The sequence below is a fragment of the Leopardus geoffroyi genome, chromosome A3 (genome assembly GCF_018350155.1).
Source record: "Leopardus geoffroyi isolate Oge1 chromosome A3, O.geoffroyi_Oge1_pat1.0, whole genome shotgun sequence".
Classification (NCBI taxonomy): Eukaryota; Metazoa; Chordata; class Mammalia; order Carnivora; family Felidae; genus Leopardus; species Leopardus geoffroyi.
Genome location: NC_059336.1, coordinates 72,926,493 through 72,948,857, shown reverse-complemented (window position 1 = coordinate 72,948,857; position 22,365 = coordinate 72,926,493). Strand labels below are relative to the sequence as shown.

The following is a 22,365-nucleotide window of genomic DNA, read 5'->3' as shown; positions in this document are numbered from 1 at the left end:
ATACAAAATTGAAGGTAGTATAAATTTCACTTAGCAGCTAAGAGTATAATCAGTTAAAACCTTTTATGGAGAAAAACTGGACATTGTTTATTATAATCATACTAGTTGGGTACTTGGGGATTTGTTATATTATTCTTTCTGCTCTTGAGTGTGTTTTAACTTATTTTTAAGTGCCTAATGAAGATAAAAATATCATGGTAGTGATATAGTACATAAAAGTAAAATCTAAGTTAACTAATAGTACACAACTGAAATAATTCAATGCGGCCTTGTTGTACAAAGTTTTGTGCCTTTGCTTATTTAGCATATTAAATTACAAAAGTTTACTACTGAAACCATTTTACTAGTTTCTTAATATGCATACTAAAGGATTTATAGAAGTTTATAAATGCATGAATATTTCTGGAAAAATAAATAGAAACTACCTACCTTAAGTAGCTGCTTCTGGCTTACTTTTCACTGAATATCCTATTGTTCCTTTTGAGTTTTTGTACGTGTTGCATGTGTTGCCTAATTAGATAAATAAAATGTGACTCACTGATTCCACTCCTAAAAAAAAGGATCCTGAGGTAATAACTGAGGAGTGGGTAAAGATTTTACCTCAAGAATGTTCACTGTATATAAGAAAATAGTTCAAGGAATCTAAATATCTAATAATTAGGAATTGGTTAAATAAGTTACTGTATTTTCATATAAAGGAATACAGAAGATGAATTTTTACTTATAAAGATGTTTGTAATATGGTGTTAAGTTTTTTTTTAAAAGCAAGTTACACAAGAAGATTTGTATTATGACCTTAGTTTTATAAGAAAATATATACAGACAGAAAAATATTTGAAGGAGGCACATCAAAATGATAATATAAACCATCTCCTGAAATATGGATAGTTTTCTTTCTTCCTTTTTTTCAAATTTCTCCAACAAATATCAACTTTAAATAAAAGATTATTGATAAAGAGCAATCTTAACACAGAGAGAAATACAAAATTTGGCTTTTGTGATCAAAGCCAAAGTCATTACAAAAATACTGAAATGTTATTGACAATGTCTCTTGTAGAGGGTAGTGACATCCAGAGTTAGACACTACCTGGTATTTCACCAAAGATATCAAGTCTTTTCAGTGGATTTAGTAACTCCAACATGGTAATGTAAGGAATGATTTTCCCCCTGTATGAAAAAGAAATCTTATAATATTGAAAACTGTTAGACTAATACATATAGGTTGTGTAATAAACAAAGGGGAATGGTGGCTGAAATACCTGAACATGGAGACACCAGACATTTTGAGTGGGAGACTGATATGGATTCAATAGGTTGTTGTGGCCATGGCTGGCTGGTAAAGGGTCTTGTGCAGCATGCTAAGGATTTGGACTTTTTCTATAAAGACATGGACCAAGTTGTGTTTCAGAATGAAAACTCAAAGTGTCCATAGAGGGAGTCAAAATTAAAAACAGAGTACAAGTGGAGTGTTTATATTTGTAGTTTCTTTAATTTCTCCTAACAAGGATAGAAAGAACACACTGCAAGTTATTTGTTTCAGAAAAAAATATATGATATGTAAACACAAAACCCATAGCAATTGCTATGTCAACAACTATAATATACATAGTTAGGGATAAGTTTAATGTTGCATTTTATTGTTTGACTAAATATAAATAAGAAATTATATTAAATTGGAACTTATTTTGTCCTTAACACTCTACACTAGGCAAATCAAGCACAGCTTGGATGTTCATTATAAATCAATACGTGCTGACATTCCAAGTTCACCTAAATGGAATGCACTTAGTATGTTAGATTCTATCAATCTGTTTAATCATTTCTCAGAGATTAATATTCCTTACAAAAAGAACCGTTAAATACAAAGGCAATCCCTACTCTGAGAGCTATCAGTTTCTTCCCGTGAGACCCCCTGGAAGCACATCCCTGTGGTTGCCAAAAAAAACCATTAGAAAATTTCCCAGTTCCATCTTATTCCAAGACTTTAGGGACAGTGTTAAAAATGGTTTTCTTTCCTGATCTACTACCAGAGGCTAGAAATAGTCAAGTGGTACTAGCTTCCTTTCAAAATTAAAAACCGTTGAAACCACACTTAAGAGCGTTTTACCTCTAGCAATTAGTCGTCCAGAGCTAGTGCTCAGTCTCCTGTGGGTGGGAGTGACACAGTGAGGCACATGACAGATTAGGAGGGCCAAGGAGTCAGATGTTACTGGAGAAGCATACTTGGATTAGGTTCACGTTGTTCAGGCCCTCTTTTAGAGAATATGGTTAAACTCCTACAATTTAAGGGCTTGTATGAAATTTAACTTGAATAAATACAGAGGACCTGTCCCATCACAGTTAGCCAGGGGAGCCGGATCATTTTAAGTCAAAGGCAAAATATTAAGACCTAGTTTATTTAGGTGGAAAGGCTTTATTCTTCTTTCATATCTCACCTTGCACAGAACTGTAAAACACCACTAGGAACCCTGAAACACAGTCTAGAGAATTCAGGACCACCTCAGCTCCGGTTGCCATGGCATTTTCTACAACTGAGCCTAGTGCCTTCTCTTGCAAACTGAAATAACACAGAGAAGGTAAAAAATATCTACACTGAATAAGCTATTACCAAAATTTAATTAATGTGTTTACCTTTTCCTATTCTGGGACAATAAAGCTAAGAACTATTAAAAAGTGGTAAACAAAACAACAAAAACCTGAAAGGAAAGACATTTGTGCCTTTACTGCCTGTTATTCAGGTTGCACTTGAACACAGATATTTTGGCTAACAAAGGGTAAGGAAATAAAGGATAAGGAAAGCACCACTGATGGTCTTTACCAGGGCAGCACTGACCTGCTGCTGTGGTCTGCGTCATTCTCCTTTATAGCCATGTTACAAAAGCCCTTCTTGGCTTATGTCAGATTTTCTCTCCCTGCAAATACTGTGGCTCAAGAAAAAAGTTTGACTCATTAGCTTTTCCTCCCTATGCTTCCTTTTATATGAAAACTTAGTTAAAACCTATTTGACATTCTAAATAATTTTCAACAAAAAATGTTTAATTTCTCCCAGATATTTCTTTTAGTTTCGGAGAACAATAATGTTATAGTCTCAATATGATGCTGGTCTTTGTGAAGCTCAGGAGACAAAGCCAGATGCTTGTGCATGCGGCAAATTCCTGTTTTCATCCCCCAAATAACCTTTTTTTTTTTAAGTTTGTTTATTTATTTTGAGAGAGAGAGAGAGAGAGAGAGAGAATCCCAAGCAGGCTCCACGCTGTCAGCACAGAGCCCAACACGGGGCTTGAACTCATGAAACTGCAAGAACATGACCTGAGCAGAAACCAAGAGTCCAACGCTTAACCAGATGAGCCATTCAGGTGCCCCCCCAAAATAACCTTTTTAACTAGTGTCAGTACAAGTCTTCCCTCCCTACCCTTTTTGGCTGGGGATGACAAAGAGAGCAGGAAGGCTATTGGGATAGCTGCTCAAAAGTTTTTGGATGTAAAGATTTAGAAATGTCAACTAGTGTCTTCAATGAGATTTTATTTTTTTATATATATAATTATATAATGTTAAATTATAATTATATAGTTATTATAATTTTTTTAGAGACAGTGAGCAAGAATGAGGAGGAGAGAGAGCATCTTAAGTAGGCTCCACACTCAGCATGGAGCCTGACATGGGGCTCAATCCCACGACCCTGGGATCATGACCTGAGTTAAAATCAAGAGTCGGCCACTCAACTGACTGAGCCTCCCAGGCACCCCTTCGATGAAATTTTAAGTTTAAAACTAGTGATTACAAAATCCACAGATTGTATGCCTCCCAAGAGCTGTGTATCCTCCTTTGGATTTTTTTTTTTTTTTTTTGGCATAAAAAGAGAATATTAACGCAGAAGTGATTATATCTTCTGAGGGTGCACTAAAAAGACAGGAACTTAAGACTTAGTAGTTCTCTATCATATGCCCAAACAGAGATGTTAAGGCATACTCTCCACAGTTTGTCATTTATTCAATGACATTTATCCAAAACTGGCTTTGGATAGGCTCTAATTTGGTTAAATTTGAATAGTCACAATTTTTTTTCATATTGTTGTTGTAAGAGCAGCACAAAGAGCAAACCCAAACAGCTTTATGAGAGAAAAGTCTACCTTCCACAGCTCCGACCTTGATCCTTCCTGGGCTTCCAGCCTTCCTAACGTCAATTCTTTGTTCTTTTCAGATGAAAACAAGATGACCCTGGCTAAGCATCTTCTTGTGAAGAGACTAATGACAAATGCAGTCTTTATAAAAGATTCCACAGTTGAAATGTAAAATATTTTTTGCCCCTTATGTCCCAGCATTGAAAATGTCCTGTGAGAAAAGCACTAAGATTATTTCATTTGACTGATTGATCAACTGATCATTCATTCATCCTGTCTAGTATTCACTAGACACTTGTTACATGCAAAGCAATAACACTGATTCAAGATTGTGGAAAGTACAGTCTCTGACTTTGAGAAATTTGCCATCTTGAAGACAAGTAAATGCATTTATCAACAGGGTTGTTGTCCAGCCTGTAAAAACTGGACCATTTGTCTGACTCTTTCATTGTACAGATGAGGAAATTACAGTACTGAGAGGTGAAATGAACCTCCTGAACCACATCATGGGTGTAGACATCACTGGGAGAATGGAGAAAGCACTGGCTATTGAGCAAGCCACTGACTCCATCACTCACTATTTATATGATTTTGGAGAAATTACTCAACTCACTGAGCTAAGCCAGACCTCAAAGGGCTAATGGGGGAAGAGGGGAGGGTGTGCAAGACTGGTGAGCAGGGGAACACAGACTTCCTTCAGGACTGTTTTCAAACAAGTTTACTGTGACCCAGAAACAGGAAGTGTGAAGTGTATTTACATGATAAGGATGAAAGTGAGCTGATGCAGCTTCTCCATGCCTCCCTACTTCCTCACAGACCCTTAACTAAAGGTCAGTGGTCAATACAACCCTCAGGGAGTGATAAACCTGCCAGGTCAAGAAGTCCAGGCTACAGGCCCACGGCCTCTCATACACAGACCTCCACAGTTGGGTACTTGGGTGTTCCATTTCTTACTGCTTGTTTGGGCCTAGCATAGGCCAGCTTTGTCCTACTACACTTGCAAAACTTTAGTTTCCTCATTTCTGATATTTAATTATATATATATACTCTGTAGGCTTATTCTAAGACTTAGGCAAGATGGCCTATGTAAAGTGCCTAGCAGGGTGCCTGACCCAGACAAGGTGCTTCATAGATGGCTTTCTTAGTTGAGGATATGAAAGTAGAATTCGAATTTCTGGACTCTCCAGCCTAATGCTCTTTCAATACACAAAGAATGACAACTCCATTTAATGTGTATTTACTTTGTGCCAATAGAATGATATATTAAAGGGTGAGATAAAACTATGGTTATTTGCAGAAAGTATCACATATCTAGAAATCCTAAGAAATCTGTTTAAATTTATTGGCCTATATGAGTTTATCAGAGTGACTAGGTTTATAATGAATTTACCAAAATTAGGAGCTTTCTTTATGATGTTAAGTGCCAGCTCAGTAATATAATAACAAGGGAAGAAATTCCATTAAAAATAGCAAAATGTTGGGGCACCTGGGTGGCTCAGTTGGTTAAGGGTCCGACTTTGGCTCAGGTCATTATCTCACAGTTCATGGTTTCCAGCCCCGTGTTGTGCTCTGTGCTGACAGCTCGGAGCCTGGAGCCTGCTTCAGATTCTGTGTCTCCTTCTTTCTCTACCCCTCTCCCACTCATGCTCTCTTTGTCTTTTTCTCAAAAAATAAACAATAAAAAATTTAAAAAAAAAATAGCAAAATAAAACAAACAGGAGGGAGGATAAACTTAGAATCGTCTAGAACACTTATAAAGAAAATTGCATGGGGCACTAAAGTGGTTCAGTCAGTTAAGCATCTAACTCTTGATTTCGGCTCAGGCCATGATCTCATGGTTCATGAGTTCAAGTCCCACATCAGGCTCAGTATGGAGCCTGCTTGGGATTCTCTCTCCTCCTCTCTCTCTCAGCTCTTTCCCCATTTGTGCTCCCTCTCTCTTTCTCAAAATAAAATAAACCTTTTTAAAAAAAAATTACAATGGATTTTATGAGCCATATGCAAAGAAAACTACAAAGCTCTTCTGGAATGTATAAAACAAGATGAACAAATTGAGATATATACCATATTATCATGTAGGAAAACCAATTTCAGCAAGTACAGTTATTTACTATTTGTTAAATATTAAAATCCCACACTAACAAAGAAACCATGAATATAATGCTGATCTAGGTCCTAGGAAATCCAAAACAAAGCATACTGCTTAAATTATTAAATAATCAAGGCAGTGTGGACCATACAGAAATGAATCTAGTTTACAAGTATCATAAAATTGGGGAAACTAGTAATTATTTAACGTTTGCCTAATTATACTTTAGTAACTCCCAGAATAACTGGTTAACCAACACAAAGCAAAACATGATTTGGATCAGCTCTTATACTACACACCAGAGTAAGCCCCTAGTGAATTAGAGAGTCAAATATTTGCTTTAACTCTTAGCAAAGCTAGGAAAACAAAGAATAAAATATTTATGAAATCTTTAGAGGGATATTATCTTTGAAGAGTTTATTACAATAATGGAATTGTAAAGGAAAAAATAAATGGCTCAAAAAAATCAAGCAAGAAAATAATATAAAATAAATATAAAATAAAAAACTAACTCGATTAAGAGAAACACGATTGGGAAACATTTGTATTGATTATGATAAAAAAGTTGGCATACATAATTAAGAACTTATTCAAATCTTCAAAAACTAAAACCTCAGGAGATAAATGGTCAATGTATATAAACATACAATTCACTTATGAAGAAATGTATGTATATTATATATATTAACAAGTATATAATGAATATATGATCGAATATATACTTGCATTATATTAAAAATACATAATGTACAATTAATATTCTCAGAAGGATATTTATAAAAGCAAAAACTGAAAACAAGCCAAATACCCGATATAAATTATACTTTATAAACTCAACAGAGTACTATATAGGCATTAGAGGTATAATTACAAAAACTGGAAAAAATTGTTCCTATTTAATGATGGAGGGGAGCCCAGTAATAATTCCACTTACTGTGCATACTGAAGAAGACAAAACTCAAAGTCACTATTGACGTGGAATAGTGGAATCATGGATATTTTTCTGTAAATAAAATGGGGGAGGAAGCAGGAAGCAACTATACTAGTAGTTGAACAATAGTTGTTGAACATTATGGATTCTAACACCTACTATATTTTTCACCATATAGATGAAAGCAAAGAGTAGAAGAGAACAGGAATATCAGTGTCAAACGGCAAGTTATTAGGTTTCCTAGAGGAAGGATCTTTCACTGTACCAGAACCTTACAGAAACCATGTTTCCAAAAGGTGCTGGAGAATGCACCTTTTGTGTATTTGATTTTTGCCACAAGTGTATGCGATTTTTGCCACACCTTTGTCTATGGAACCTTGTTCTGGGCTCTTGGTATCCTGTTTGTCTTCTTCCTTCCAGATGCTTTATTTTTACCGTAATACTTTTTTCAAAAGTTTGCCTGGATTTAGACAAATAAATTCACATGTAAAAAATTAAGACATTTCTTCTAACTCCTAATACATTTTGATTTCTTTTTATTGTCCTTTATCTTCTCCTTTACTGGATTCCATATAACAGACATAATTTGGATCATGAGTTAATAACCAGGAATAACAGACATGGGTTTCAATCCTGACTCAACTGTATGACTTTGGGCAAATCACTCATTTTTAATCCTTGGATACCTTCATCTATAAGATGGAAATAATAATACTCCATTGGGTAATTACGAGGTTTAAACTAAAGGAGTGAATTCATGTAATATACTTGGTATGGTATCTACTTCTAACATTAAACTCTCAACTACTTAGAAAAAGATAGAAAAGCAACCTTAAAATGGTTCTTCTACTTCCTTCAATACATTTTATAGATCACATTTCCTTACAGAGAGTCACAGTTCAATGAAAGAGAAATTCCCATATTTTTCTGTCCTGTACTTGCTTTTTTTTGTTTGTTTGTTTAATTTTTTATTTGAGACAGAGAGAGGGGGAGAGAATGGGGGAGAGGGCAAGAGGGAAAGAGAGAATCTTAAGCAAGCTCCATGCTCAGCATGGAACCCAACACAGGGCTTGATCCCAAGACTCTGGGATCATGACCTGAGCTGAAATCAAGAGTCAAATGCTCAACCGAATAAGCCACCCAGGTGCCCCCTGTGTTTGCCTTTTTAAAGAGGCCCTGATTTCTTTATAAAATGGAATTGTGTGTAAATAAATAAATATACCAAGTTCCCTTAGTCACAGCACCCAAATGAAAACTGTCATTTACTGGAGAAAAGGCAAAGAGGAAAAATGCATCTATTCAATCCTGGCTTTCTGACTTCAATAGTCTAGCAACCTCATTTCAACTACTGAAGGCTGCAGAATGATCAAAATCAAAACCCACAACTGTTGGATAGAGTTCATATTTAAAATTTTGCAAATGAAAACGAATCTCAGTTGAAAAGTGACTCAGATAGGGAGAAAGGGGTGTTTTTAAGAGATTAAATGTTGTGGTTCAGACTCAGAAAAACCATGGTTGGCCAAAAAGCAAGGCTTTCATATTGTGTCTTCATCAACATCAGTGACTGCAGTGTAGGTTTTCTGGAGGTGTGTTTTTTAAACACTCCTTGAAATCCATAAGTATAATATGAGCATTACTTGGACTTTATTTGAATTTATTTGAATTTCAACAGCTACCAGCAGATGTGCTTAGAAGGAATAGGCCCCCAATTCCCAAATAGCACAGTATTTCACATCTATTTTAGACTCTGAAATGAGATTCCAGGAAGATGGTTCTGAACCTTTCTCCCAGCTGCAGAAATACCTCCTCTTGTTACCCTGCTGACCTACACCAAGGGAAGCCACTTGAAAAGATGTTCTTTTGCCAACAATCATGTTACCATTGTAACCCACAAATGGAAAAATAAACTGTTGGCTCCTCTTCAGAAAACCTATTCTCACATTGCCCAGAACCAGGTAGATAAATAAAACCATAGCGTTCTTTTCATTCCTTTCTCATTTTCCAAAATGATCTTGTTATTTTTATAACCTCAGCAAGCTTATAAAATGGGGCTTATCTACCAACAGTGAAGTCATATTAACGTTTTTCAAGGTAAAGGGTTCCAGAACTATCCCCCTCCCCTGTTCCTTGGGACTTCACTCTATCGGCGCACTCACACCAATTTGCTCTCCCTCCTGCCCTCCCCACCCCTCACTTCAGGATGTACAAGCCCTTCTCATTGGAAAATAAAAACCTCTAACCTGAATTCTTCTCTACCTATTGCCCTATCTTATTTCTTTCCTTCACAACCAAGCTTCCGGAGCTAACAAATCCCTATTAAGTGGAAACTCTAGGACTTTGCTTTCAGACATAATAGCAACAACTTTATTGGGTGCCTGTCTATCCCAGGCACTCTTATAGGCGTTAAAATTGTTTTACTTGATTACAAAAATGCAGGACTAATTCATGTTCATTGTAACAAGTGAAACAATACAGAAACAGATAAAGACAAAATCAATCTCATCCCCATCCCCAACCCTCCACCACCTGAACTCCTTATCTTATTTGATACAACCACCACGAGAAAATTGAGGCCTAGAAAGTCTCAGGATGTACCCTGCAGTGTTTAAGAGGAAGAACTTAGGGATCTGACTGCCTGATTCCTGACTTTGCCATTTACTAAGTGTCCACGAGCAAATTACTTCTTATTTCTGCACCTCAGTCATCATATCTGTAAAATGGGGCTAATGACAGTGCCTAGTGCAGAGGGTTCAGTGAAAATGTAATGCACCAAAACACAAAAACATTGTTATTTCTAAAGAAAAAAACTGATTAAAAAAAGAGATTGTTTCAAAATGACAGCTGAGAAGAAAACAGGCATTAGAACAAAATTCTGTTCACCATTCTGTAACTAGTACAGAGTCTAAAAGAGTCTTTTCAAGCAGCTGGAAAAGTTGGCTCAAAAAATATGCTCCTGTAATGATGACACCGTGATGCACTTTGTTTTTCAAGGTCATGCTATTTTTTTAAAAAAAAAGATCCCATATTTCAAATTTTCATGAATTAATTTTATTGATTTGCTATAGTATCAGCTTCTTTATTTTTAATCATTAGTTTCATCCCAATTAAGTTAAAATGATTATGTTTAGCATTTAGATATTACAAACATATTTTATGTAATGTTTTATACCACTTTTTTCAATTTTTTAAGTGGCTCTTTACATCTGTAGGCTGATCACAGTCACCCCTGCTATCTGGCTCCACCACGCCAGACCAGCACCCTACAGACTTTCAGCCCCTTATGGTTTTATCAGGCACCATCATGCATATTTGCTCTTTCTGAGTGCTGTATTCCTAGCACATGATTAAATCACAATTATTGACTTTCCCAGGGTAAATCATTACCCACTCTCTGGTAACTAAAATATTTTCATTCCACTTCTATTTATATACTTTTTCCAAGAGGCTGTAGAGAGATGACTGCAGCTGTAAAGCTACTTGGTTAATCACTCAAAGCCTCTTTTTCACCAATTCCTTCTGCAAACACAGTTTCATGGGCTTTCTATGGGAAACTGAGGAAAGTAACAAAGTGTGTATCTCCTTCACTTGTCTACCAGCATTCTTTCTGGTCTTAAGTAAGTAACACCAGATTGAGGTCCTCAACGTTCTACCCTGGGTGGCCCAGCCCAAGGAACCATGGCTCTGCGTGCCAAATTATACAAACATACTTGCTTAAAGAATTTAAGTCAAGAGAGATCCCTTTCAAAGCAAGGAAGAACTGCTCAACAGGATTTGAAGAGTCAAAGGGAATTAAGACTACACAATTCACAGGCTCTCTTCATTCATCTTATATTAAGTTTATCCATTAAAAGATCATGGGTTTTTTTTTTTTTTCTGTTTCCCAGAGAATTTAAACACTTCACAATTCTATGCTGTGCAGAATTGTGGCTACTATGGACTTCTCCCAAGAAGCCATCCTTCTTTCTTTCCTCATTTTTCTTTTCTTTCTTCCCTTTTTCTTTCTCTATCTCTCCCCCCTTCCCTCTTCCTCTCTTTTCACATTTCTATTTCTGCTTCTGGTTGACTAGACAGTTCATATATTTTGTATTATCTTTCTTTATTCCCCCTTTCTAAAATATATGTGTATATAATATATATGTTCCCCCTTTCTAAAATATGTAATATATATATATCCCTTTCTAAAATATGTATATACACATATATAAATCTAAAAAATATGTAAATATATATTTATGTTATGTATATATTATATTATATTACATATATATATAAATATATATACACATACATATAGCCAGAATGTTTCAAGCCCCAACTTAAAATCCTATTTTGTTCTCTTCAGTAGTTTCTAGTCCATCCTCTAGGACTCAAACAGAATGAAAGACCCCAAGAGAAATTACCATTCACCCTAAACCCAGTATAGTCACCATTCACTTTCTAATTAAAAAAAAAAAAAAAACATACACATTCCTTATTTTTTATCAGCTCCTGTATGTGTAACCTTCTTCTAGGCACTCTGAGAAAAATAGTGAAATACAGGGTCTGTGACATTAATATGAAATTCTAAAAGTATCTGCTTTCCCACTAACTGATTTCAGCAAAGGTGGCATGGCTATGTAATTAACCTTGGCCCTAGAATACAGGCCCAGCTTTAAGTCTCCTGTCATCACTTTAGATCGCCTAATGCCCTGCGTTCATGCCCAGGTCATGATCCCCAGGTCATACCCCCCTCATTTCTCAATGATTTTAGCTCCTGGCTCTTTCTCACTGTGCTCTGGCCTTATCTTTCCATCATTTCAATATACACATCAGTGATCCTTCACACCCTGGCCTCGTGGTTCACTGACCTCCCCACCTGGAATGACCTCATCCTCAATCTGCCTCATCTGAGCCCCATTTGGAAGGATGAGTAAGATTCTGACCAATCCTCTGTGTTCCACTCCCCAACCTCTGTGGCATCCCTCCAGCGCACTCTGGTACTTGGCCCAACAACACCTCAATTCCCTGAGTCTTCCAGTGCATTGATCAGGCCACCTGTTCACTGCCCCTCATCCCTGTATGTCCTCTATTCCTGCAGCTTCAATTCTAAGATCGATTATTGTCATCATTTTCTTGCTCTTCTTGCTTCAGCTCTAAATCTAACTCTGCTTACTCATGCTGCGCCTGTACACTGAATGTGGCTGAAGAAAAATTCCCAACCACGCTGACGTAACTCACTTCAAATCCATGACCTTGAGAGCTCTCTTCTCAGAATCCCACAGCCTCTTGCCTCATCCTTTTAATAATCTTGCTTTCTGCCTTACTTATAACACTGAAGAAATCAGAAGAGAACTTCATAGATTCCACCACTTCTACCCACTGACCAGCATACATACCCTTATCCTTTGCCTTCCTGCAGTTCCTACAGGTGAACTTACCATGCTCCCATCGACAGCCAAGTCCTCCACCTTCTCCACTTAGGCTCCAGATTCCATCTGATCTCATCTATTCAAGGGCATCCATCGAATGATTCTCCTTCCTCTCTCCTACATCATTTTTTGCTCCCTACCAAATCATTGACATCAGCACGTACACATACTTCCTTTTCCCCCACTTTAAAAACACTTTCATTGACCTACTTTCTCCACCAGCTATCACCCCCCCCCTTCTGTAGACCACAACTCCTCAAGAGTTGTGTATACTTGCTACCTTCACTTTCTCCCTTCACATTTCCTCTTAAACCCATTATAGCTAAGCTGTCACCCTCCCACGCTTCCAAAACTGTTCTTGTCAAGTGATGACCCCATTTCTTTATTTCCTTTTGGAGCAAATTCTTCAAAAGAATTGTCAATGTTCACTGTCTCAAATTTCTTTTCTCTCATTCCCCTTAAAACCCACTCCAGCCCCCTCACTCCACTGAAAGTGCTCTTCCTGAGTCACCAGTGGTTCTTTTTGCTGTAAAATCCAATGGTCAATTCTCAGACTTCATTTTACTTGACCTGTCATCACCATGTCACACATGTGAACACAGTTGAACACTTCCCTTTATGCATCAGGCTGCCAGCACACTGCACACTCTCATTCCCTCCTGCCTCAGTGGTCTCTCCTTAGTCTTACTCTCCTTGACCTTATAATTTTGGAGGCCCCAGGGCTTAGTATATCAATACTCACACCCTTGGTGATTTAATATAGCTCTCTGGCTTTAAATATCATGTATGCTGTTTATTCCCAAATCTGTATCCCAGTCACAGACCTGAGTTTCAGATTTCTAATGCTTACTATCTCAACTGTTGTCTAACAGTCATTTTAAACTCCACTCATCCAAAAGTAAGCTTCTGATTCTTCTGTAGAGATCTGCTTCATCATGATCTTCCCCTTCTCTGCTTCTGGCAACTCTATCTTACCAGCTACTCAGGTCAAAATCCATGGAGTCATTTTTGACTTCTTTGTCTCATTTCCCCTACCCAATTTATCATGAAACCATGCTGGCATTACCATCATACTACATCCACCATCCACCTCCATTGCTACCACTTGGTCTGAGAAATTTCTTTCACCTGGACTACTTTGGATAGCCTTCTAAAAGATCTCCCTGCATCTACCACTGCCCCCATCCAGTCTATTCTTCACCCAGGACCTAAAACAATCCATGCAAAACCTAAGCCAGATTTTGAGTCCTCTGTTCAAATTTCTGAAGTGGCTTTCCATCTCACTAAGAGCAGAAGCCACAAGTCTTACAATATCCTATGAGACCCTACTTGATTTGGCCTCTCTCATTCACTCTGCTCCAGTCACAGTGATCTCCTTGTTATTCTTTGAATGCCCTAGGCATGCTCCTGTCTTACGGCCTCTGCTTAGCTCTTCTCTCTTCTTAGAACGCTCTTCTCTATAATATCCTCTAGCCAAGTTTCTCGTCTTTGAATCTTTGCCAAAATCTTACCATTTCAATGAGGCTTCCTCTGACCACCCCTTTTAAAATTATTGTTCCCCACTCCCTACTCCTAGAACCCTCATTCCCCTTATTCAATTCTTGTTTCTTTTCCATAGTACTCATCACTTCCTATTATGTTTTACTGTTTAAGTGTTATTTATTGTCTTTCTCCTCTGTTAGAAACTCCAAAAGGAAAGAAATCTTTGTTCTGTTTACCAATATACCCCAAGGGCCTAGAAGTGTGCCAGGCATAGCACAGGCACACAATAAATATTTAATGTTTAATAGACTATGTATTTAATAGACTATGTAGGTATAGTAGTATTTGTCTCAACATCATTTCAGCCTCATGCTATTTTGTGCAAAGATTACTTTGAAACTCTTGATTCAACTTATTTATTGTTTCTACATCTGTTTAGGTTTTCTACTGCCTTTCAGTCAGTGTCAATGAAATACATTCTGTGAAATAATATATTTCATCCAGGCTTGAAAATGCATTGGCATGATGTTTTCCAACATGCCCTCTGATAGTTCTTTAAATCACTACTGTGACTATTTTTCATTCCAAATACTGTTTACTTAGTCTCCTCCTCCTTTTATTGTTAATCTTTGGTTGATATTCTATTGTTTTTCATTTTTCTCCTCTAATGTTCCTCATTTACTTTTTCTCTTTATTTGGCCTAACTCTGCTAATTTTACACATTACTCAGGTTATACTCTTTGATGAGTGATATAATGCTCACCAGTACTTCTAGTTTCTTTTTTCCTAGACGATAGCACTTACCTGACCTTGTGAAACTAGGCAAGGCCATCTGACTAGCTCTGGCTAATGACATATGCCATTTTTGATGGAAACATTTAAAAACCCATGCATGGGGAGGTGATGGTCTTCTCAATAAACAGGGTCTGGTCAATTCAATATTTATATGGAAAAATGAATCTTGATTCCTATCACATCATTCACAATAACCAATTTCAGATCAACTGTAGGTATAAAAGTGAAAGATCCTGGACAGGGAAGATTTCTTAAACAGAAAATAAAAATCACTAATCTAAAAGGGGAAAGTGATAAATTGGAATATGTTACAATTTAAAACTTCCGTTCATCCAAAGACATAGTTAAAATAGAGGAAAGCAACTAAGAAAGGGAGGAGACATTTGCAATACACCTGTTTCTAAACAGACTTGTATCTAGAATGCATAAAGGATTCCTACAAATCAATATGAAAAATACAGAATACACAACAGAAAAATGGGGAGAAGACTTGGACACCTCGTAAGGAGAGGATATCAAAACACATGAAAAGTTTCTCACTTTGTTACACAGGAGGTAAATGCAACTTAAAACCAGCATGTGATAACATCACACACACACACTAGCGAGGCAGAAATAAAAAGGATGGCACAGGTTATGGAAATGGACTATCACGAGACTGACCCATGAAGGGCCTAGAAGCAGCCTCTGAGTAAATGAAAGCAACATGAAAAATGGCTTTTAGTGTAAAGAGCCACATGGTCCTAGTGGGGACAAGGGCCTAGAGATCTATGGCACATAGAGGCTGGGGTCTGAAGTGATGGCTCGGGCAAAGGCCAAGAAAACAGACTGAAAGTTGTGCTATCTTCTGAGGAGCAGTGGGTGAGGAAGAGAGGGCTGGAGTGGTGGAGGAGAAGCCAGGAGGTGAAGAATTGGAAGCAGTGGAGGAAAACAAAGTGGTAAATTAGGTGAAAGTCAAGGGAGGTCCCTGGTCCCTGAATGTGGCTCTCCACATGAGCTCCCTGGAGGCCAGCCAGCCAGAAATGGACACGGAATGCTCAGGCTGACAGAGCCATACTGCAGGTGGAGCACAAATTTGGGAAGGTATGGCAACACTACCTAGAGCAGAGGAACTACATCATTCAGAATATCCCCAGCTTCTGGGTCAGGGCCTTTTGGAACCACCCACAGCTGTCCACCCTGATTAGAGGCCAAGAGCATAGATGTTTAAGTACATAACCAATATGGAGGTGAAGGGCTTCAGATACCCTAGGATGGGCTGCAAGTTCAAGTTTTTCTAAGAAATCCATAGTGCAGAAACAAGCTCACTGTCAAGGAATATGAGGTTAGAACTCCCAGCCAAGTGATGTCTCTTGCCACTCCAATCAAGACATCATAAGAATCAAGACTTCATCTGCAGCTTCATTGCCTGGTTTTCAGACCACAACCTCCCAGAGTCTGACAGAATTGCTGAGATTATCAAAGAGGACCTCTGGCCAAATCCACTTGAATACTACCTATTGCATGAAAGAGCCCGTCAAGCTAGACTTGGCCAGATAAGGAAGACAGTAGAGATCTTCTTGAGTTCCAAAGTGGTTAACCTCACCCTTGAAAATACTCCCATACAAGATCCCCTACCATTTCCTGCTGGACCTGTGCTTTGGCAACAGCACTGGGTATGCCCATTACTCTTTATGTGCTGACCTTTCAGCATCTTCCTTCCTTTGAACATTCGTTCTCTCAACTTTAACATTAGACCTTCATGGCAGTTCCGTATTAACATCACAGGCTATGTGGCATGGTTCACACTCTTCTAAGCCAAACAAATGATATTATAAATTGCACTGCTTTTATCTACACTGCTTGTTTGTTCCCAGGGCCTCTAGCCTGGTCACTACCACCTGGATTTCTAGCTATGTTCAGGAGCCTGTTTTACTCACTTTGCTCATCACCTGTGGACAATTGCTGGGCATTAATAAAACCCAGGGAAAACAGCAGTGTGCCACTTGGTCTATGTGATTTATGCAACTCCATTGCTCTTCTTGCCCTTCTGGTCACCGACTGCTGCCTATACCCACCCCCTCAGGCTGTTGCCTGCTGGATGGACATTTTCCAGACCATTGTCAGCTCCACTTTCTGATTTTAGATAAACATTGATCTCCAGATTTGGTGGTGGGTCCACGTTTCCTGCCAGCCCATGAAAGACCTTTCTATTCCTCCCCTACAAGACCCCAATTCCTTACCACCACAACCACCACTCAGGAAACCTACAGGCTGTCAGGCAAGTGGTTGAGGTGATGAGTTAGACCCTATTCACATAACGAGGATAATGATAATGTCCTTGGTGAGAAAGTACCAGGCTTTCTCAGCCTCACCCAGGGAATTCATATAAAATCTAGGGACTGTAAGTTGCCTCCATTCTTCACCTTCAACATGATTAAGCGTCACAGGTGCCACGGTGAGTGTACGCTTTGTCTTCTCTTTCTCATTTCCTTCTCTTTGTCTCTTTCTCTCATATCTCTCCTACCTCTTTTTAAAAGTGGTAGCCTCACCCTCAACAAAAACGTTAAAAAAAAGTGTCAGCCCAGACACATCTGCAAAAGCAGGCTCTTTAGTTTAATCTAGCTCTCTTTTCTTCTCCAGAGACAGAACTGGAGTCCTGTCAAGAAGACTACCACAGCTCTTACTGCCCCTCTGCACGCTTCCAGCCCCTCCTTCCCTTAGCAATGCCTATAGGGTTTAAGGGAAGACCAGTCTAGATGGAAAGAAAGGTGTTTCCTGTTCAAAGTGGATGAAAGAACCAAAGAGGTTGTGATGGGTGCCCCATGCAGGGAAAACTGAACTAAAGGCCAGCAGCAGAAATTGCCAGTGAAATGCAGGGCCTAGAATTAAGACTGGGCTGACTGAGAACCTGCAAGGAAGGGATGCTTGCTCTGTGAGTGGTGACAGAAGGGCTACTTTTCTCAGGACTGGGATGGGAGAATTGCAGGTGGCTGAAGTGTTAGCTCTGTTACCTACCCAAGGGCTTTTTAAAGAAAAACAATGCCATGTTGGGTGTTTTCTCTCTTGTCTTCATGTGACCTTATTTATGTGAAAGATTCACTACTGTGCCCTTAATTTCACTCATGTTTAGTAAAATCCTGTTACTTTCTCTGCTTCTGCTTACTGGGAAGATTCAGTCATATAGATTTGTTTTGCTTTCAATTGGGGGAACACTTGGAAGAATATATATCTATTTCTTGTATAATATGGAGAATTCTGTGAATATCCACAAAAGTTTTCACCTTGTTTCTGTTAAAACTGTATCTTCAGAAATACAATTTGAATAACTTGGTCTTGTCAGAGGCTGAAGACTTCAGAGATTGTCGTCTTCATGGGAAAATTACCTACAAAAATTTGTGGCTCTGATTATCTTGACAATTTACCCTGGTAACAACCTAGCAAATGATAGATCGCTTTTCCTAAACAGCAAAAATACTTGTGAGATTGCTCTGTAAAACTGGAAGGGTACCATTGGCCTATTTATTTGTACATTTTATGGCAAAATGAAAGCATGTCAGTCTGAAAAAAAAACAGATAAACTAAAAAGATGGAAAATAACAAGTGTGGAAAAGTACACAGAGAAACCACAATGGTGGAAGAGTAGCCTGACACAAATATTTTAGACAATTGTTTGGCAGTATCTATGCACACCCTCTGATCCAGTTCTGGGAATATACCCAACAGAAATGCATACATGTATTCACAAAGACGTGCAAAGAAGTGTTTATAACAGCACAATCCTAATAACTAACACTGGGAACTACCCCAATGTTCATCACTGGCAGAAAAAATAAACACAGTTTAAATGTTCACACCATGGAATACTGTGAGAAATAAAGAACTGTGCCTACATGTAATAATATGAATGGATCTCACAAACATGATGTTGGATAAAAGAAGCCAGACTCAAGAGTATGTGCTATATAATTCCATTTATAGTTGAAGTTTAACAACAAGTAAACCTAATCTATGGTGATAGAAGTCAGCATAGTAATCACTATGAAGAACAGTGAAGATTCTGGTATTTTACCCTACTTACAAAGTTAACATGTTAGCCTGCTTAGTTAATGGATGCTGAGTCAGAGACAAAGGACATTACAATTCAATAGCCAGCTTCAGTGCTTGCACCAGTTGCTTGAGCCCTAATTCTTATTCTGCAGCATGAAGAAAGCCAAGTGACCCCTGCCCACACAGTGGGCTGCAGAGGAGAGGAACCCTGGGCTTAGGGAAAGTGAATCCTTTATAATGGGAATTAAGCATGTACGCCCTTTGCTTTGAAGGCCGACATTATCTTTACTACATAGAATAGCAAGTAAACCTGTACTTTGTTCCATAGGAGACAATCTCTATTTTTTCAAGGCTGTAAGCAAACCTGCCTTTTGCTCTGGAGGGAAACACTATTTCTGTCTTCCAAGGCTGTTCTCAGATATCCTTAAAAAGATACTCTGAACAGAGTGGCCAAAATGAACAAATCAGGAGACTATAGATGCTGGAGAGGATGTGGAGAAACGGGAACCCTCTTGCACTGTTGGTGGGAATGCAAACTGGTGCAGCCACTCTGGAAAACAGTGTGGAGGTTGCTCAAAAAATTAAAAATAGCCCTACCCTATGACCCAGCAATAGCACTGCTAGGAATTTGCCCAAGGGATACAGGAGTACTGATGCATAGGGGCACTTGTACCCCAATGTTTATAGCAGCACTCTCAACAATAGCCAAATTATGGAAAGAGCCTAAATGTCCATCAACTGATGAATGGATAAAGAAATTGTGGTTTATATACACAATGGAGTACTACATGGCAATGAGAAAGAATGAAATATGGCCCTTTGTAGCAACATGGATGGAACTGGAGAGTGTTATGCTAAGTGAAATAAGCCATACAGAGAAAGACAGATACCATATGGTTTCACTCTTATGTGGATCCTGAGAAACTTAACAGAAACCCATGGGGGAGGGGAAGGAAAAAAAAGAGGTTAGAGTGGAAGAGAGCCAAAGCATAAGAGACTCTTAAAAACTGAGAACTGAGGGTTGATGGGGGGTGGGAGGGAGGGGAGGGAGGGTGATGGGTATGGAGGAGGGCACCTTTTGGGATGAGCACTGGGTGTTGTATGGAAACCAATTTGACAATAAACTTCATATATTGGAAAAAAAAAAAAAGATACTCTGAACAAAGGCAGTGTTTCTGCTTCCAAGAGTGCAGAAACATCAGAACCCATGATAATTATCTCCCAACAGTTTGGGAGTAGGGGGCGGGGTGTGAGTACCTACTGACTGGAAGCGACTATGATGGTGGATTCTAAAGGACTGGTCATGTTCTGTGTCTTGATCTGAGTGTATTCAATTTTTGAAACGTCATTGAGTTGTATACCTATGAAACACACTTTTGTATGTGTATATTATTTTAATAAAATATACTTGAGAAAAACAAAAAAAAAGAAAAAATAAACAAAGGAAAATAAAACAACAAAACCACCACCAACAAAAAAAACTTCATCATTTTCTGGAAACTCTGCTAGAAAATGATTAGCCAATTCAAAAGTATATTTCAGATCCTTCTGGGTGGGTCATGAGTCCATATGTGAGAATTCTAATAGGATCATTTACTGTGTTATATTCAAATGGCTAAATCCCATTTTCTAAGAAAAAAATGTTCAATTATCTGGGTATGGGCCATCAACTTTTAGTATTTTTATTGTTCCTGCTCATTTTGTCAACTGACCTTTATCAGACTTTTTCAGCTGTAAATAGTTCATTTATCATGGATTGTGACAATTTTCTTTTCTCCATCATGATAAGTGTACTCTTTAATCCCCATCACCGGGTATTGAGGAGGGCACCTTTTGGGATGAGCACTGGGTGTTGTATGGAAACCAATTTGACAATAAATTTCATATAAAAAAAAAAATAATCCCCATCACCTATTTTACCCCCCTCCAACCTACCTCCCCACTGGTAATCATATAACCCCTCTGGTTCTCTAGAGTTAAGAGTCTGTTTCTTGGTTTGTCTTTCTTTTTTTTCCTTTACGTGTTTATTTTGTGTTTTAAATTCCACATATGAATAAAATCATATGGTATTTGTCTTTCTCTGACTTATTTTACTAATAAATACTCTCCAGCTCCATCCATGTCATTGCAAATGGTAAGATTCACTCTTTTTATGCTGAATAATATTCTATTGTATATATGTACTACATCTTCTTTATCCATTCATCATTTGAAGGACATTTGGGCTGCTTCCATAATTTGGCTATTGTAAATAATGCTGCAATAAACATAGGGGTGCACATATCCCTTAGAATTAGTGTTTTTATATTTTTGAGGTAAATACCCAGCAGTCTAATTACTGGATCATAGGATAGTTGTGTTTTAACATTTTTTTATGTTTATTTTTGAGAAAGAGAGAGAGAGAGAAAGCATGCATAGGAGGGGCAGAGAGATGGGGAGGTGGACAGAGGATCTGAAGCAGGCTCCGTGCTAACAGCAGAGAGGCGGATGTGGGGCTTGAATTCACAAACAATGGGATCATGACCTGAGCCAAAGGCAGATGCTTACCCAACTGAGCCACCCAGGTGCCCTAGTTCTGTTTTAACTTTTTGAGGAATTTCCATACTATTTTCCCCAGTGGCTGCGCTAGTTTGCATTCTCACCAACAGTGCAAGAAGGTTCCTTTTTCTCCACATCCTTCTCAACACATCCTGTTGTTTCTTGTGTTTTTGATTTTAGCCATTCTGACAGGTGTGAGGTGGTATCTCGTAGTTTCATTTGCATTTTCCTGATGATGAGTGATGTTGCACATCTTTTCACATGTCTGTTGACCATCTGTATGTCTTCTTTGGAGAAATGTCTGTTCATGTCTTCTGCCCATTTTAAATTGGATTATTTTTTGGATACTGAGTTATATAATTTTTTTCTGTATTTAGATACTAACCCTTTATCAGATTTGTCATTTGCAAATATCTTCTCCCATTCAATAGGCTGCCTTCTAGTTTTGTTGTTTCTTTCACTGTGCAGAAGAAGCTTTCTACTTCGATAGTATCCGAATAGTTTTGTTTTGTTTTGTTTTTGCTTTTATTTCCCTTGCCTCAGGAGACATATCTAGAAAGATGTTGCTACAGCCAGTGTCGGAGACATTAATTACTGCCTGTGCTCTTTCTTCAAGGACTTTGATGGCTTCTTGTCTTACATTTAGGTCTTTTATCCATTTTGAGTTTATTTTTGTGTATGGTATAAGAAAGTGGTCCAGTTTCATTCTCTGAACATAGCTGTCCAGTTTTCCCAATACCATTTGTTGAAGAGTGTCTTCTTCCCATTGTTTACTCTTTCTTCCTTTATTGACGATTAATTGACCACCTAATTATGGGTTTATTTTTGAGTTTTCTATTCTGTTCCATTGATATATATGTCTATTTTTATGCCAGTACCATACTTTTTAAAATATTACTGCTTTGTAATATAACTTTAACTATGGACTTGTGTTACCTCCAGTTTTTTCTTTTTTAAGATTGCTTTGGCTATT

The 22,365-nt window shown here is 38.1% G+C and overlaps 2 protein-coding genes across 3 annotated transcripts in view; one reads left to right on the top strand and one right to left on the bottom strand.

Moving 5' to 3' along the window:
* The window catches only part of ACYP2 (acylphosphatase 2), a 189,304-nt gene that overhangs the window by 32,094 nt on the left and 134,845 nt on the right, over positions 1-22,365 (bottom strand). The window lies entirely within an intron of this gene.
* On the top strand, positions 12,367-19,355 carry TSPYL6 (TSPY like 6). The gene is given in 6 exon segments (XM_045443804.1): positions 12,367-12,547; positions 15,684-15,855; positions 15,857-16,017; positions 16,020-16,100; positions 16,103-16,190; positions 16,192-19,355. Coding segments are annotated over 6 exon segments (999 nt in total). The 3' UTR covers positions 16,508-19,355.